The following is a 19,935-nucleotide window of genomic DNA, read 5'->3' on the forward strand; positions in this document are numbered from 1 at the left end:
GTGCTGGTGCAACAAGCTTGAAGTTTACAATAACTCCCTGCTCAAAAGTTGCAAACCAATCAGGTCTTCTTGGACCAAAACAATCTGCCAATGCCACTGTGCTGAAGAGTGCAGCACACTTTGTGATAAAGAAATCAATGGGGAGAGAAGGCTTCTCAGAAACTTCTCAATTTGTGTCTTTTATTCAATTAACTTTTTTCTCTAGCAGCTGCACAGTGCCATCCAAAATGCAGTGTGAATAGGTGTTATGGACTAAAACATGAACTGCTGTTTGGATATAACTATTATTAAAGGTTGATTAAAGGGTTATAATTTAACTACTCATTAAGTTGATTTTATTCATTAAAGTTTGCCCATTGTGAAGGTTTGGTTTTATCAGCCATAAGGACCATTAGACCCAACATGCAAAACAAAACTGCATAACAACAAATACACTAAAAGCAATTAAAAAAATGAAAAACCAAAAGAGAAAAAAAGCTTAATTAAAAGGATGAAAGAAAATTGCTGTGATCAAAAGTTCAACTTCCCCTTTCAAAATAATTCTACCATTCACCCATACGAAAAAAATAAACAAATGAATCTATTAGACAATACATGTGTTTCAAACACCCACAATACAACAAAGGAACCTTTTCGTACATTACACATTACAGACAAAATAACTAGTGTAAGTGGAGGTTTTTCAAACATGCAGGTTAACCTGCTAAAAAAAAAAGGGTGACTGAAGCCTTTGCCAGCACTGAGACATCACACAGAACTTCAGGGACAATATCACAACAGATAGTTACAGGGTACACACACACAGACACACACAGACACACACAGACACACACAGACACACACAGACACACACACACACACACACAGAGGTGAAAGAGACTGTGCTGCTAGCTGCCACGCAGACTGAAATGAATTTGTCGCTCCTCAGCTTGGTTCTTTGGCTCCTTTAATGTGTTGGAGCTGGAGCTGTGAAATGCTTTATCCTGTGATTGTGTTTTTAAAACTTGTGTTGGGGCTGCAGCTCGCCCTTGCAAGTGCAGTGTTGCTTCTATGTTTCTAGCATTACCGCGCAGAGGTGGCTAGGTGACACCTCTGTTTAATGTGTTTGTGCTCTGAAAGCGATCACAGCAGGAAATGGTGCAAAAATAAACGTCTTCACCATGGGGTCGGTTGAATCATGATTATTCCCTTTTTCAATCCCAACAAAAATTGTCAGTATTTGGAGCACGTCGATATTCAGTTGTGCTGTGAGTATTTGCAGTGCATGTGCTGACAGCTAGATGAATACGAACAATTTCAATTTACAATTTCAATTTTAAAGATCTTTATACAACCTTAATTTCCCAGGCCAACTGAATGAATACCAAAAAATGTTACTAACTTCTTACGAAGACAGTCTTTATTCAGTAAAAACAACCACTATGTTCATCTCACTGCATTGCTGGCTAAATTTAGGTTGACTGCGCCACATATGACGGGCAGTTTTATCAAAGTCTACTCTGTCTACTCACAAATGGGAGCCTGTAATCAGCTGTTGAAGGTTTTAGCGTGGAATTTTCCTTTGGATTAATTGAATGGTCTGATTGGTGGCTGTGCCAGCTGTCTGTCAGAGTTGTGTTTCATATGAAATACTGACTGACTGAATCTCTTGGTTTTACTCCTTCATTGTCATGGACCAGGCATAGACTTAAAGAGAAGGTGGACGAATGATTTATATCAAATATTAGAGGTGACATGTTTCCCTTTCTGCATAACATCGTCCATGGTCTAAACAAAATGCCTCCTACATGAAGGGTTGAGATCTGCACGGTGTCAAACAATTCTCCAGTTTCTCTTCTAAGACTGTCACAAACATTGTACTTCACAACAATCCATAACATTTTTGTGACTTTGCTGGAGGTAGTGCTGTATTCAGATGAAACAATTTTGATTGCATTAAATAGCTGATGTAACCTGAGAATTTAATGAGTTATCTCAATAATTAAATGCTAAGACTCTTCACCATAATCAAATTATGGGAAAAGAGGAACGGAGCTAACGAAGCTACATTAGTTACAGGTTTGGACACAATGTTATCACCTGCCAAACTGTGACAGCCAATTCTTCACTGTCAAATCATATTGTGTTTTAAATGCTCTGCTAACCTACCTCAGCAACTACTACGTTAGTGCTTACTCTGCACTCTCTGCAGCTACATCAGCTCCAACTCAGCATGCATTATTTTATGTTATCACTATTCATTTCATGTTTTGATCCTTTGCCATAATTACATGACAACTAATCTGTCTGCTGATTCTTGTCTTAGTCTGGTTTTTTGTGTGGAGCTTCCAGAACAGGCCCCTTCCCCTTAACATAATATTTCTGCTTTTTTAATGTGCAATAAAGTTGACACTGATCCTGCTAAACAGATCACATAAGATCAGGATCGATATTTCATATGACTTTGTCCTTTATGCTCATATGAACAAGGATCAACAGTTACTGCTAAGATTTCCACTCCAGTCAGGCTCAATTTAGAATAGATGAATAATGTGTATGATAATATATCGTGAGTAACTCCAGGAAGAGTAATGAATCACAGCTCCATGTCAGTCGTAAAGCAAGATTAGGTACCAGTGTTGGCAAGGTGCCAGTACATTCTTTCAAAAGCGTTAGTTGGATGGTCGCACATGATGCCCATGTTCAAATGGCGACGGTGTCCTGTTCCTCTCCATGAAAGATGTTTTTTCAGCCTGTATGTGACCTTTTGTGCAGCTACGAATTTTCATTAAGCTTTTGATATAGAAAGGCTACTTATTTTCAACCATGCCCCAAGTCTGCAGTAAATCTGTATGCCTGGACATGCACCTGGACTTATTAGTGGCCAAATTTTACAAAGGGAACTGGCAATGTGTTCTGAATGATTTTCATACCCTGCCATCAGTGCTGCATTAACAACTATCCACAAGCTGGATGTGAAAGGAAGCATTTTTTTAGTTCATATAAATATGATGTTGGTCACATATTCATTTTTTTATTTCAATAACAAGCATTGATGACAGAAGAGCTCTTACTGTGGATGTGTGATTTTGAGAAAAGGTGAAGGTGACCACAGAAACAGCACTCCTCTTGCAGAAACTTTATCTTCCAAGTTATGGAAGTTTTTCGGTCATGTTCAAATGGGCTTTAGTCAGGAAAAACAATTAGTTAAAGTAAGCAGAACAAAGGACTTACTGTTTTCTGTTTTTAATGGATAGCAGCAGGGAGCTAGGTTTAAGAAGGCTAAAGCACTGCAGTGGTGATACTCTGAACATTTCAATGTATGCTGTGTCTTGAGCAGCAAAATAATTGCAGGCCATTAAGTCACACTCAGTGAAGGCCAATTAAGTTAGCAGGAGAGTCCTTTCCCATGTTCATTCAAACTAAAAAAGCAAAGTCAAAGTTGATGGGAACTAATGACAAATGATCATAAAATAACAAGGCTGGACATAAAGCTAGTTTTTAGCTGGATTGGGCAGCGTGTCTTTCTTGATATCTTTTTTCCTCGTGGACATATGCAAGGTGTGACCAAACACAGCAAGTCAAAGGCCTTTTTTTTTTAGTGGTGTTCAGTCAGGTGGGCGAAAAAATGTATTTATAAATTCAAAATTAGCAGTAGTTGGGCAGATTCTAGGAACAGACATTGTTGTAGTTGAAATAAACAGACAATCCTTTGTTGATGTTGAAACAAATCACCATTCAAGATAACTTCAGGATACAAAAGACACAAAGCAAGAGAGCAATGCCAAAGTACTCTAACTGTACAGTGGCTGCTAAGATGAAGGAAATAGCAAAAGAATGAATGCTACCAATATTGAGTAAATGTCACCATATTAATTTTAAAAGGTGTAAGGGGAGGGGTAAAACATGTTACACATCTTTTTATGAAGTATTATCATTTTTAAAGAGCATCTTTAGGTTACCAGGCAGATGTGTTGGGTGTACATGTATTGGACATGTATTGGAGAGCAGCAAGAAAAGCAGCCAGGTCTCTGTCCATACAAACACTCCAAGTCCTTTAATTTTAATGATGATTACAGGAATGAGAGTAGATCAGTGCATCAGATGCAATGCATTTCTGTCTCACATTGTGCTATTAACTTCTGCAGTAAATGTTACTGCTAGATACTGGAGATAGTAATACTGTGAATAGAAACTGAGTATTGTGGAAAGCTGTTCTTAATGGATGGCGTCATTGGAACAGTTCGCATTAGATAATTTTAGATAATTTTGAATGGCCAGTGTGAAGTCCAATTCTTGACCAGGCAGCCGATGGTGTGCTTACACTCACTGCATTCATGAATGCAGCACTGGCACGTGCATGGTCTGGTCAGAGGAGAGAAAGCCTCTTTCACAAAGTATTTCAAAAGTATTTCAAAGAGGTGATTGCTATTAAAGGAGTGAAAATGTGCTGTCTGACCATTTATGTCTACACCAAGGCCACTGACAATTCCATTCAATAACACATAGGGGAGCAGTTAGTGCTCTTAATGGCGAGTTAGTTATCTCAGAGTGAAAGCAGGCTGATGAAAATGCTGAAGATCTGTTTCTCCACAGCTTTTTTACTGAGTAAACTGAAAAAGGTACATTTCTTTAATGATTTAAGTTCATCCATAGCAAACTGAAAACCTGTCACAACAAATCGCAGTTCTCAGCTTTCTCTGACTAATTACATTATTAATACAGAATTTGAACATTTTTCAAAACAACAATACTGACAGAATAGCTGTAGCAGCTAAGGAGCAATATGCAAATCATAAGTATTTCATAAGGAGCCAGACAAGTGCATTAAGCAAGAGGCTGTGAAACACAGCTTACACAACACATCCACAGATCCTCATATCTCTGCTGAACAATTAACATAAAGAAGATTTCCAGTACACCTAAAATTACTAAATAATCTTTTAGATGTGATGCATTGAAACATGAATTTCATCTTGTCCCAAAAATGTATGAAGACTGTTGTACAAATGTCTGATGAAGAAGGTCACTTATCTAAGTGACTTACTATTCCTCACAATTGCTGAGCTTTGGATTAAAAAGAATTTTTGTCCTCCTAGAGCACATTAATTAAAAACACAACGCTGAGATAAAAAACGGTAAAATAAAGTTTTATCTATCTATAAACACACATTTCATTCTGTTCCTCAGGCCAGTATATAAATGTGAGTGTGTTCAAGAGAGAGAATAAGAGTGAAAGAGACACCTACATTCGGTTGTTGGGGATGATCTTCTGTCCATCTTTGAACCATGTGACTAAGGGTCGGGGGAAAGAAGTAAGAGGTGGCGGGCTGATGATAGCTGCTCTGCCCTGAGTCACAGTCTTCCTCTGCTCCTCAGTGGAAAAGTTCCCCAAAACTGGAGAAAAGATCAGGAATGACGTTAGTATAGATGCCAAAAAAAAAGTTACATTGGGTCAAAACAGAAGTGTGTTGTTTGGTTTGTTGGTAATAATATTAACATGGTAGATGTCACAAAGTAAGTCATCAGAGACATTTTCTCTTTACTGTGCTGCTTACTGTCACTCGGCTGTTCTTTGGATTAAATATCATTCAGTTATTGATTGGAAAGGGGAAAAGCTTGGTCGCTAACTGCACAACAAGTACAAACTATTTCTTCTAGAGACCCGTCTGCAAACCTTTTCTGTGTAGCAGTTGATACTTGAACAGTGAGGACTTAAGTGCAGGGTGTAATAACCTGAACTTCCTGGGTCTGTTCCAGAGTCATGAAGACTCATTCAAAGACAGCCATTTGTGCCAAAAACACAGATTTGGACCAAAACCTTTCTGCCTCAACAGTGTGTTGTGCAGCTCACTTCGTGTTAGTTAGTTAATTAGTTGAATGGATGGATGGAGTGATAGACAGATTTACTTAATTCGGATATGGCTGATAATTGCTTGGAAAACATTGTAATATCTCGGCTTATATAATATAGCAGCTTTTGGTGGACACAATTTTCTTTTTTCCCTGGATCTCTGTGGGATAAATGTCACAGCTTGACAGATGAAGTGACTTCATGGGTGAGTTGAGGGATCGTGCAGTTAGTTTAGACATGTCCGTGATAACGGCAGGAGAAAAGTACTGCACATTGTAGAAGCTTCAGACAGCAGAGATTACCTGGAGACACAACGCTGAAAGGTACTAGTGGATCTAACAGACATGAAAAAATGCCAAAGATACAATGATCTATTTATCCACAGCAGGTTGATGGAAGTTGTACTTTTTTAATGACTCATATTATGGAAAGTAAACCCCAGGAACATGTTTCACTTTTTCAGAAAGAGGTATGAAAGGAAAACTAAATTACAGATTCCACTGAAGGGAGGCTCAGAGGATAAACCTGACATGTTGTCAAAATCTATGTCCTCAAAGAGTTATGCCAGATTCCTCCACTTTGGCCTATTCTCTGTTCCCTAAAATATCAGCACTGTCAAAATGGCCTGCTCAGATTTCTGTTTGTTCTGATCAATTTCATTTTAACTTGTAAATCTGTATCTCTAACATGTAGCTTGTAAATCACTGTTTCTAAATATATTGTTTCAGGGAAACATTTGTGCAATTTATTTGTGTGGATACTTTTTAAAATGTTGAATACAAATTCCAGCTAGCGTGCGATTCATAATGAGAAAGGAGAAATCCAAATCCAAAGGCCTTTTTTCTCTTTCCTTTGAATAATAATAAAATATTGCCCAAAAGAAAAATAAAAGTTGACACAAAATTTCTAAGAAAATTATTTCTGCTGGACTTTAAAAGAGAAGCTGCTTGACTCCATGCCCCTTTTAAGTTTTCCTCAGTGTCATTAAAACAGCTCCTGTACCAGCATGATTATAATGGTGTCTACACCTTTTGCCAATGTGTGTGTGTGGATGTGTACTCACAGGCCACTTGCACCTCAGTTCTTCTGTGTATTACTGCTCCCATCCTGTTCCTCACCATGCACTGATACAGGCCAGCATCAGTCCGTTTCAGAGACTGGACAGACAACCTGGAGATGGACACACAGAAAAGGTGGTCGTGAAGGTGTGTGTCAGTTTAAAGTTGTATATTTGGGTGGAGGAGTGATGTTTAGAGACCAGCGACACAGAAGGGAAGGAAAGTCCATATGTGTGCTCTCCTGTGCAGTTCACTTGAATGACCCTGATAAGAGAATAGATTGGGCTTCGACTAGTCAAAGCTTCCCAAAAACAGAAGGTGCATGTGTACGGTGTATTGTGTGTTGCTGTGCTGTGTATGAGAATGCTTTCCACTGTGTGCATGCTTTTTTCGTTCTAAGAGGGGTTGTTAATGGGGCTTTAATGGACTGTGCTTCACTAATGGGAAGCTTGGCATAGGATCTAGGTTGGTGCCACACAAGGCAAACACACACATGTACACACACACACGCGCACACACGCACGCACACAAACAGGATAGACACAGTAAAACTGGACATCGCTTTGGGGCTCATTATGAATACCAGGACAGCCAAGTGTTTAACTCCCAGGCTGTCAGTGCACGCTGCCAACATACACAAACCCACACTCTAAAAAACACACACATACATCAAAGACTCGCACGCGCAATTCCATTTGAATCAGGAATGACACATTACACAGAAGCTCTCATCCGGAAACAGATTTTGATACTGGACGCTACATCTCTCTCTCTGCCTGTGTTCTATTACATTTATAACAAGTGCATGCGGTGGGCCGCACAATATTTTTTGAATTTCCAAGTTTTGTTTTTTTGTTTTATTTGTCTCACTCAACACAAAGTTCGGTGTTGAGAGGCCCAAATCAATACCATAATTTCTCAGTCAATTTCTCTGAAACAGTTCTCCATGTGAAGTCAAATTCCCAGTGTGACTCAGGACAACTCAAGAACAGCTTTAACAGATTTTACAGCATAAAAACACCAAACCCAGCATGCTCTATCAATCTGCATTCATAACAATACATCTCGTTATTTCAAATTAAACCAATTATTCAAATATAATTAATGAAGTAGGCTGGAGGGTGTGAAAAATTAATCACATCTATATCATTTGGGCAGATGTAGTGATTACAATATGAGTCACAATTTCAGTTCAGTCATATAAATGATGATAATGTGATTTGATTTTATTATGATTTGTGGAAAAATCAAAATGAATTTCAAAATTTCAGTCAATAAAATGTAACTGATATTGAACTGAAAACAACAAAGATTTTTTGCAGTTAATCTGATAATCAAAGACAGAAAACAAAACAAAACAAACCTATTAGAAGTATATTTCATAACAGCTCAATGTAAGGTGCTTAGATATCTTGCTTTGTCTGAACAGCAATCTTAAAACACACAAACATTCATCTGCAACAATGAATATCAAATCTTCACATAGTAGAGGATACATTGCAAATATTTGGCCTTTCTGCTTTAATAATCAAAGTAGCTGCCTATTATTTAAAAGCAGATTGGGGGAAAAGATATTTCTTTGTTTATTTTTGTTTATTCATATTGTGTTTTCACTCAGTTTCTTTCCAAAATCTTTCTAACACACACATTTGTGGCAATGAGCTGTTGTGCAAGCAATAAGGCAAACAGTTAGGACCAAGCGGGATTCATTGTCTTGCTCAAGGACGCTGCGACACAAGCAGAAGGTGCTGAGGTCTGAATCACTAACTGTGCAATTAGGAGATAACTGTTGTATCTACTGACCCTGCTTACAATCAAGTTACAGTGGAAAAAATTAATCAATGTGGAAGTTGAGCGAGTATAACACAATCAGGTTATAATTGCAGATGGTCACTCACACACACAGCCTGCCAATTCAACATAGCCCCAGCCTCACCAAACTAATGTAGCCAGAATACTGAAAGCGGTCCAGAGTGACACAACGCCTCCTGGCTTGAACAACGACTGCCTACAAAATGCTGGCTCAACCTCTTCCTCCCTCAGTGTGCATTCTTTCCCGAGATTCCCTCTATTTCTGAATGATGCGAAAAACAATTTTGTTTCACAGCTGCAGTCTGGCCGAGAGGGATTGCTTCGCTCTTACCTACCAACACACACAGGGACAGAAAGAGAGTGGCAGAGGAAGAGAAGCAGCGAGGTACAGAGAGGAAAGCAGAGACAGAAACTCAGACATATTGATTGCTTCTCCTCTTCTTTCCCCACATACATATTTATAGTGCTAATGTAATTATTAATCTCACTTTCCACTGTATTAATTTCATGTTCCGCTATCTAAATGTTCTGACCTTCCCTGAACACACTCCATCACTAATGGGCACAGCTTTTTTTGCCGCAGCTGTTTTTCCATCTTACAGGCATGGCTCAGAAGAAAAGATGCCAGACAGACCATCAGGCACAGACGTGCACTTAGAGATAACAGAGGGATCCATGACAAAGAGTCAGGCACAGCCAGTTGGTGTTAGCTGACCTGTAGTGTGGCGTCCAGTCAGTGATGTTGCTGCCGTTGAGAGTCCACCGGTACTGCAGAGGCCAGCTGCCTCCGGCCAGACAGGTCAGCACCAGACGGTTTCCCTCCAACATCACCTGCTGCCCTGATCCGCCCCCACGCAGGGAAGGGGCCACCTCTGATAGACAAAAAGAGACACAAAAAGGAAAAAGTTGGCATTAGCCATTCTTGAACAACAGAGTAAATTGATGCATTCATCCACAAAAAAAAAAACAAAACCTCTATTGCTTTGTTTCCTGGACCAACCAAGAAGTTTGTCTCCCCTCATCTAACTAAATGCCTGCTCTGTTTACCAACATCATCTGTTTTTCTTTTCTTTGAAAAATGCTGAATAAGCTCATTCTATGACAGCCTTATGAGAGCAGCTAAATGACATTGTCATACTGTAGTAATACTGTACTGTTGAGCACCGTCTGCTAAATGAAAATGTAAGACTTTAGAGTCTATTAGTGCCATTAAGCTAGTGTTATTCAGTCGCCTGTGTCTGTGGGGCCGAGGTGAAAATTGGACTTTCCAGTGAGTCAGCAAGGCGTTGTTTTAGATGATGGATTGTTGGATTGATTTATTTTTGTTTCCCGCTGTGGCAGCAAAGGTTTTGCTGTGTCTGGCCATCACAAAGAATGTTAATAGCAGAAACCTGATTTCGTGTTTATTATAATATAATGTATCTCCTCTTCAAACTGTAATCTAAAAATTCAGCAGTGATGTTCAGAACTGCCATTTAGCAAATGTCAAGGCAAATACAAACACAACCTTTAGCATGTATCAAAGCAGCAACTTAAAACATTTTATTATTTACACATATTCCTGCCTTGCTTTTCCAGCCACATCCTCCAACCCTTCCTCTGCCTCTCTCATTCAAACCTTCAGTAGTTACAAGTACGGAGACAAGATGTTAATGCGATGGAGCAGCCAAAAATCTGACTAAACACATCTGTGGGATTCACCAGGACTCTGGCTGGAGATCCTCACTCCATTAGTGAACTCTATTAAAGCTGCTCCTCTGCTCCTCTGGCAGACTGTGGCTATAAGGACTTGAATACAAGTTTCATCTTCCACTCCTGATCTCTCATTTTCCCATCGACTTGATCTTAAATGGACATTCATAACAACAGTAACTACAAGTCACCGCCTGACGTTGCTATATTTGATGGTATCCAATATCATAGATCATCACTGATTTCAAATGATACCTGGCAGCAGGAAAAAAAAAAAAACACATTCACGGTAGATGATACATGTCAACAACATTTATGCCTACAGCAGTGTATGTAAGCCCAAGCTTCAGTAGCCTACATGATGATGTGTATCATTGCCTCGACCCATCCAGTTTCCCAGCACTGATGTACACCAGCAGTCCGGAAAAAAGGTTCAATCACATTTTCTCCTTAAAATTACGGGATGTAATTTGACCTGACCCCGTCTATCTGCACACAGTATCAGCGTTGTCTTTGGCATCAAGTAAAGTGCATCAAATGGCAGTGCATATTTCACAATAATGATTTGCATAAAGACAAAGGTTAAACGCTAGTCAGTCTACTTTCAAACAGATGAGTCGAAATGAGTTTGCACATCCTGTCATTTCAGAAGAAGCAGCTACAGACATGATGAAAAAGTTGCTCACTGGAGTTAGACACACAACCTTTATATATATATATCTACAATTGTGCAGTCTCATCTATTCTTTTCCTCTATAGAGAAACTGAGTATTATCACTCATGGTGCATCTACTCTGGCTCAGGTGCAGCTGCTGCATGATGGCATTCAGTCTTTAACGTTTGGCTACGCTGGCTCACTACAACATAACCAAAGAGGCATAAAGCTGAAGACTCTGTCACACCTGGCACAACACAACACAAACACAGTAGGATAGAGAGCTGGATCCACTTCAAAAAAAAATCTGTATCTGCATATGGGCTTTGGGTGGGGTAAGGGTGAAGGGGGATGCAGACAATGAGATTTATTCAAAGCCATCAACCATTTACACACACACACACACACACACGCACAAAGCGGGTTAAGGAGGGCAGGCTTATCTGCTTGCTACAGTATGAATGGACAGGACTATAACTCTAAGGCAGAGTTTTACATTCTTTCTTTCTCTCCCCTTCTCCTGTCAACTTAATCTTCTCTCCTCCCTGCCGTTTCAACTTTCTCAGTTCTGCCTTCCCTCCAGCTCTGTCACTTTGTCTCCATTGTCTCCTGTTTCTATCCTTATTCCGTAGTCCCTGTGGATGTCTCAGGGCCACCTTCTTCTCCCTCTCTCTTTCTCTGCTTTCAACGGTTTCCGCCTCTCCCTCTCTCTTTCTCTGCTTTCAACGGTTTCCGCCTCTCCCTCTCTCCTCAGGATTGATAGCTGCCTGCTTCATGTAAGTGGGAAGTGTTCCATCTACGATAGATTTATATGCAGTTCTCTGTGTGTGTGCTTGTGTGTGAGTGTGCATGTGAGCATAAGGATTTATTTGGAATATTTCGTTTCTACAGACGATGGCTGGCAATGCAGACTCCAATGTCATACTGCTGACCAGCACCATAACTCACCTCTGCCTGCCTGTGTGCCTGCCTGCCTGCCTGCGTGTGTGTAACAAAGAGAGACAGCAGCTCAGACTGCAATAGCAGCTTATCAGAAATGACCCTCAATTAGGAATACCGTTGTCTGCATTTTGCAGACCACACAAACAGAGAAGAAATGGACATTTTGTACCTCTTTGCTTTCAGTTTCTCCATCTCACATATCTAACACTGTCCATATACTCCCTATTGTGCTCAGATGAATGTTTTGTTGCGCCTCCCATCTCTTTTCCTCATGGCCCTTTAATCACTTCCTTCCATTTTAAAAGAGTCCATTAGGATCTACAAATAGAGATAAAGAACATCACGTCTGAGAGGGACAAGGTCAGCTAACAGCATTTTTCATTCTCTAGTGTCATCTGTCTCTCTTTCTCCCTTGCTGTTTCTCTGTCACTCAGAGTCAACATGTGTCTCTCTCTCTCACCCACAGTCTCCCCTTTCCTAATCTGTCTTTCTCTCTGTTCCTCCACCCATCTGTCTGTCTGTTTTCTGTGCCTTTCCTCTTCCCTGCTTCTATTCTCGCCCCTTGGTCCCTCTCTGTCAAAGCGTGTGGCAGCTCAAGGTCCTCTCTTTGTTGTCCCTTTGGGAAGAATATTGCCTAATAGGGATATTGGCCTCCAGATCATGGAGGAACGTTCAAGAAGGAGACGTGCACGTGTGCACACGTAAACACACACTTGAACTGCTGTAACGTGTACGTCTCTGCTCTCAGGTCGGGCTTATGAAGCTGCTTAGGCAGATACAAGGGAGGAATTCAATTTGCCAGGAGATGAGCGCTATGATAGAGGAGGGAGGGTGGAGATGGGGATGAAAGGACAGGAGGAGAAGAGGAGCAGGGTCACTGCTCCAGGGCTGTACGTCCACCATTATCCTGCCTGCTATCTCCTTTCCACTTTGTCTCTGCATTTTCACAACGAGTGTAAATTAGGCCCTAAATGACCTGTCCTTTACAAATGGGCCAGTAAAGATCATTACTCTTACATTGTGCTGCATTAAACATTCCAAAATTAATTCAAAATCTCATTGCAACAGCTGTGGTGAGGTGTGAAATTTTCTCTGGCTCAACATGAGGTCACTGGCCAATAGTATGGCTCAAGGTGTTGATTGTTATATTGTGTCTGTTGGATGTTTGAAATTTGTCCAGTTTGCCTTTGGCAGTCAAAACAAAACTTTAGGTGGTGCAGTTTGCTTCCAGATATATGGAGAAAAGCCTGTGGTGTAAAAGCATTTCAGAGCACACAAAGAGAGAGTGCAGCAATGAAGCCAAAGTTGATCTCTCACTCCTGCTGTGCCTATTTAATTATTGGATACTACTGTGTGTATGTGTCTACAGTGCGAGTGTGTATGGATGTCAGGTCAGAATTAGGGTCACTCACTCAAGAAAAATCACTTTATCTTCATACGCTGAACTCCTACTGTGAGACAGGCCTGGCAAAAGTCTATGAATACTGATTCGCAGATAGCCTGTCTCTCTCTTTGTGTCTCACACACACACACACACTCACCCTCACCCTTCACACTACATTTTCGACACATGAAGTTGAAGGGGGGAAAATAACTACATCAGTCTCTCAGTCATTTTCTATGAATACGTCAGTAAAAGTTGCATAGCTAAGCATTTTTCAAACAGTGGTAACAGCAGTCTATTTGATTATGGGGTGCAAATGAGTTTTATTCCTTTTTTAATCTAATAAGTCTGTCTGCGCTTGTTTCAACAGGCATTTAAAAAACATTTAATTTAACTGACAATGTGTGCGCCCACAGGAAGAATTATGAGTTGAGCTTTTTGGCGTGCTGCTACCAGTCAGAAAATGAAGATTGGGGGAAAAAGCTAATTAATTGAACAGTGTAAGCGGAGAGGCTGAAAAATTAGATTTCATTTCCCAATCGAATAGTTCACAGAAGTCAAGTTTAAACATACAAAAATCTTGTCACTAATACAGCTGATAGAAAGAATTGGGTAACAGTCGAAAAGGGGCACACATCACAGTAATAAGAAGTAACAGGCACTGCACCTGAGTATTATTAGTAGAGCATCATTAGCAATCTTAAATTCCACTCAGGACTGACATCCATCAATAACCATTTATCTTGATGATTTCCCCTGAAATGGGGACAGAAAAGAACGATAACAAGGTAAAATGCAGCATTTGACTGAAATAGGGCATTGAGAGAAATATGCAGTAAGAAGTGCAAAGTCTGCAGGGAGAGCTGGAGGAAACTGGACTTCAGGAGAGTGAGGTGAATTTCAGGTGAGTTGTTGCTCTGACCTGAAAGCTGATGAACTGGATTATGAAAAAGCTCTGCTTCAGACTGCTTTTCACTGTTCTTAAACTAATTTCCACTGTTTCCCCTATGAGGTAATTTTGACAACTCCAGGCATGTGCAATATCATCTTAATGAAAAGAGGAGTCAGTGACTGGATCAGAGAACAGACCATTAGACTGATTCAGCGGCAGGTTTTATGTCTTCCACACCAGCTGGTCCACACAAAAGGTTCTGTCTTATCACGATACTCATCTGCCAACAAGGAAACAGTCGTCACCTGCTATACTGATTCCTCTCGTCCCTTTTTCTCACAATTCCAATGTAACTGATGGAAAACGAAAATCCAAGAACTTTATGCTACAAGAAGCGAAACAATATATTTCAAATCATCATTTGATATGATGTAATTCCGATATCAATATAACTTTTATACAAGTCTCAGAAGAAGTGCCAAGAATGCCAACAATGAATGTCTTTGTCAACATTAATATCTAAACTACAAAATAGACTGATTATCTATTCTTGTGCAAAAAGATTGTAACAAAAGTGTAAAAAAAAAAAAAAAAGCCGCAATAAAGAATATGAAAATTGCTCAGAATGCAGAAAAGAGAGTGAGCATCCAGAGAAACACATGAAAGGCTGGTTCAAATTTCTACAGCTCTCAGGTTATTCTATGGAGGTGAACAGCTTCAGATGGCGGACAAATTTGATGTATTGATGCATTCTGATGAACATCAGTCAGTGACAGATGCTGTAAACAATACACATATTGAAATATAGGAAGCATCTTTAGAAACCATATCTATTGGTATATATTTAGTGATATGGGCGAAAACACCTGCTGCCTCATCTGTTGATGAAATCAAAGCAGCTCTGATGCAAACCCACACGTCCACAGCAGACCCACCGTTGAACTATAAGACGAGGAGTCCACAGGGAACTGGACTGGAGGTACAGAACAGAGCTCTAAGAACCAAGAAGTATCCTCTGCTTCATTAGTTGTTAAATGGAATGAATGTTGGGTGGGGCAGACAGGATGTTGGCAGCTACTTTAACTGACTACTGAACGTAAGACTGCCTACAAGACTGCGCATCTCTCCCTGAAGACCGGATTACACCTCCCCAAACTCACTTCCTGCTCTGACAGCCAATCACAGTTCCCTGCTGCCAGCGCCTTCCTTGCCTGCACCAATCATGGTTTCTACAAAGTTTGACTGACAGCTGTCTGTGATGGACTGACAGATGAATAACTGATCCTGACGTGTTGATTGGCAGACGCCAAAACTGCAGACTTGTCGGCTCTGCCATCAACAAATGGATACACACACACACACACACACACACACACACACACACACACACACACACACACACACACACACACAAATGAGCACATAAATGCTGAAGTGAACAGTCTGGTTTTCAAATACATTCAAAAAAACTCACCATACTTGAATTTGCATCTACTGACAAAATCATGATAACTGATAAAAAGAACCTCAGCAGGTTGAGCTTTGGTTCAAATTTTGTTGTGCAAGTAATATGTATAGTAGCAGGTGCAAAATACATAAATGCAAAGTGCAAATGTGAATAATTAAAACTTTATTATATTGATTTTGGTCATTTGCCAACTGATCCTGTGCCCATTTAGTGTTGGCCAGTGTGTAGTTCTATTAACCGAAGCAAATCTAGGATGTTAAGCAAAATTATGATTGAGCAGTTGTTTTAAAATTCCAGTTTATTGCTTTCTGCCACATTTAATAATTAATGCCAATGTAAGTATGTGTGTGTACGGTATAGCTACGTGTATGTGTGTGTGTGTGTGTGTGTGTGTGTGTGTGTGTGTGTGTGTGTGTGTGTGTAAGTGTATTATGTGATGGACATCTAGTTGACATGTCAATTCTTAATATGATATTTACAATTTTAATTGCAAAAATCAGCTTGAAAGCAGCAAAGCAATTTTAGTTTTTTGTGCATTAGATTTTGTGTGTGCCTGTGTGTGTACTCTTTAAGACTCATGTGCTGTGTAAAATAACGCACATTACACAGCGTAATTTTACACAACACATGGCAGTGCAGTTGGATGGGTGGGGGAAAAAAAGGGGGTAATAAATGGGCTAGAAGGATTGTAGATCCTGAGTGGGAGATGGAGAGATGATATCTGGAATTGTGTAGGGCGATCCATGAGGGAGGAGGGAGGAGTAATCAGGCGGAAGAGACTGTGATCAGTGACATTTAAGAGGTTGGCCACACTGCCGGGCACATCTGCTGAGACGCACACACAGCAAAACACACGTACACTCAAACAACTGTCAGCTTCTATCTCCTGATGAGCAGACAGGCAGACACAAGGAGAAAGGAGGTGAATGAGAGGGTTGGTGGGTGGGGGGGTGAAATAAATACCTCCTGCTGAAATGGCACGCTCCTCTCTCTCCAAAGAAAGTTGTGCACACAAGTGACTATGAAAACTCTGATACTTCAAAATGGCACACAAACACACGCAGACAATAATTATTCCTCTCTTGTAGTGTGCAGTTTCTTTTTATCCCCCAGACTCCCTCCTCTTGCTATCTTTTCCTGAGGATTTTACAACTCCCTCATTACAGCCCCTCATTAAAAACTGTCTCCCCATCGGTAGAAAAATAAACCTGTATGAACATAAACATATTACCAATCCACTCAGTCAGGGCTGCATTCAAAGACAGATCAAAAGAAGGGAAATAGAAGAGGACAGAGTGAAGTGGTCTACATGATTGGGGACAATATCCATTTGGTCCTGGACATGTGTGACACGATCACCACCCCCCTTTCACATTACAGCTGTTGGACTTCACCTGCACACACACACAGGTGACCTAGATCCACATGGATAATGAGAGAATCCAAAAAAACAACTGAATTCATCCGTATGTTTTTTCCTCTCACGGTTTCTGCTTTGACTATGTTCACTGTCTTGTTTTAACTTCTACATCACATCAAATCTTTTCAGCCAAACACTGTAGATGAAAAGCATCCTTCCTTTTCTTCCCCGCCCCCATTTTTGTCAAATTTTCACCTGGTCGTCCTTTAGTGAGGCTCAAGTGCTCTTTTTTGCGTATATGTGAGGTGCATCTGCAAGGCGCCTTCCACACACCTGTCTGTGCAAGCCATCATCCCCTCTGACAGCTGCCACTGTCCTGACCTTGAGCATTGTGGGCTATGTGGTATTCAAGTGATTGACGAATAGTATCCTTTCATTCATTATTAAAGGCAGAGATCCAAACCGCGGCACCAAGAATTTCACGGTGACAGCCTGCTAGACCAGGCAGGGGGAAAGGGGAGGGGGGTGCAGGAGCCAGAGGAGGACAGGGAGAGGGAGAAGGTCACCTGAGCAAAGAAGGGGAGGTGAGAAGTTAAGGGTGAACGAGGGGAAACACACAGGGAGCTGGAGAGTTGGGGCAGCATCCTAAACAGTGCATCACTTTTTTCTTTCACTCTGCACTCAACTTTTTCAAGTTTATGGATCCAGAGGCTCCATCTGTGTCCAGCTCTTTGCTCACAAAAGTCTCCAAAGATCTCAAACAAAACAAACAAAAAGAAACAACTGAAAATTAACAAAACTTTCTCCGCTTGAGAATCAGGCAACATTTGAAGTATTCATTAGAATAATATTTTGACATTTATTGGACTAATGAATTTAATAACAAACTAGCAAACTCATGCACACATGGTGTGAATAACATGAGAGTCACTGAGATCACGTGTGAGTGACTCAAGGTGAAACACTTTGGCAGATTCAGTGAACATCCCTCACGGTTCGTTAGCATTCTGTTCTGTGAATGCAGAAAAAAAACAATCCAGTGTTCCTACACAGTCCTGGCTCTGGAAATAGGAGACACATGGCACTTTTCCAGCTTGTCCACGGGACAAGGGAATGAAGAAGACTAGAGGAAAGATGGGGGAAGGTACAATGGGGGTGAGAGATACTAAATCCTGCACATGCTAACAGATAGTGCCAATTTAAGGATTACCAGAGGGAGAAAAAGGAGCAGTCCATTCTCCCATGTGGAGTTCTGAATGAAATTGAATGGAACTGCAGACAAGAGACCAGCAAAAAGATAGACAGCGAAGGTGAGTGCATCGTAGAACTGTCCTCTGGTTCTGGTTTACCAAGATATGCACTGTGTGTGATGTCAGTTGTAGTATCGGTCTCTTGAGCTGCTGTGCTGCTGATATTAGCTTCATGGACGGGAGCCACAGCTTACAACTTGTCCACAGAAACTACAAAAGATTTTGTAACCATAAAGGAATGCTCATCCCTGCATTTATTATGTATTTAGTTTTTATTGAGCATTTGGGGGGGGTTCCAAATACCAAGTATATCTATAGTATCCACATGACATAAGCAAAAGACACCATATTCTCAAGGCATCTCACCTTTGGGTCATTTTGAGTAGGTAGTCTAAATATTTCAGGCTATCGGCCACTTAGAATGCATAACACTGAAGAAGGTTCACACCTCTTCCTAATTTTATTCATGTGAATGTCACAACTCTCACGTGAAGTGACCTAAATGAACCATGTGAACTGCAGAGGTTTAAATGTGAACTAAACCCAGAGGAGAGGAAGGGAGGAAAAGGCGAAAACAGACTACCAGAATGAATGAGTGCATTCTATGTAGACATGAGTAATTCCTAAGTTAGAACGTTTTCCTCAAGTAAAAAGAGAAACACAACAAGCCCTTGATTGTTGAAGAATGTCAGACGTCACCTGACGGAGAAACTACATTTTAAAACTGTGTATTCAGCCCTTTGGGGAAACAAACGTCAATGCTGGCGATGAGTAATTCATGTTCCACTTCATTTATACTGGTGCCAGAAAAAATTCAGGCAAGAACCAGAAAGTCTTTCTCTACTGTCCGCGCTCTTCATACACCCATCACACAACCTTATTCCACAGTAGTCACCGATTCAACTCTCCCTCCAGTCTTTTATCAAATCTGCCTTCATCAGTCTCCACCATCCCTGCCCTCTGTTCACCTCCATCCCCTTTTCATCTCTCCCCTGTAGCACTGATTTTCAGCAGGACTGAAACATAGCTCTTTATTCAAAAGGAACTTGTTATGTCCTCTGACAATGCCATTTATCTGATACCTGTGTGGGTGTGAAAAAAGGGCTAAATATCTTTTGAGTTTCCCTTCCCCTGACCTACGTCTCTTGCTAACTCACTTACTGTCTTTGTCCCTCTTTGTCCAACCCCCATTTTCCTTCAAGTATTTTAACTAATTTATTGTTGTTCGGTATGAGGTAGGCATTTTTGTTTGGTTGTATGTTGTGAACGAATGGCGGACTGTGGATGAGTCCATATGCTCCTTGAATGCAAGTATGCGTGTGCAAATGTGGATGTTTACCTCTTTTACTTCCTCCTTTTCACAGAGACAACATCTGCCAGCAACTGCCAACACACACAACGTCTCCCTAGTCTCTCTCATTCAACTTTCCTCCCTCCTTCATCAGACAAGGGCAGCTCAGCGACATGCCATTTGAAGGGCAGACTCCGTGTCTGTAAATATTCTTGTTACAGACACATTAATTCAATGACAAACGTCCTTGCAAAAAATACAATACGACTTTATTTTCAGGCTGTTTGCTTCCCTCCAT

At 40.6% G+C, this 19,935-nt stretch overlaps 1 protein-coding gene across 1 annotated transcript in view; it reads right to left on the bottom strand.

Moving 5' to 3' along the window:
* LOC115045525 (protein sidekick-1) overlaps positions 1–19,935 on the bottom strand; it is a 196,860-nt gene that overhangs the window by 114,216 nt on the left and 62,709 nt on the right. Inside the window, exons 2-4 of the mRNA XM_029505265.1 lie at positions 9,419–9,575; positions 6,897–7,003; positions 5,229–5,376 (exon numbers count right to left, since the gene is read on the bottom strand). Coding sequence (XP_029361125.1) covers positions 5,229–5,376; positions 6,897–7,003; positions 9,419–9,575 — 412 coding nt within the window. The remainder of the gene's footprint in view (positions 1–5,228; positions 5,377–6,896; positions 7,004–9,418; positions 9,576–19,935) is intronic.

This window comes from Echeneis naucrates, chromosome 1 (assembly GCF_900963305.1).
Source record: "Echeneis naucrates chromosome 1, fEcheNa1.1, whole genome shotgun sequence".
NCBI classification, from domain to species: Eukaryota; Metazoa; Chordata; class Actinopteri; order Carangiformes; family Echeneidae; genus Echeneis; species Echeneis naucrates.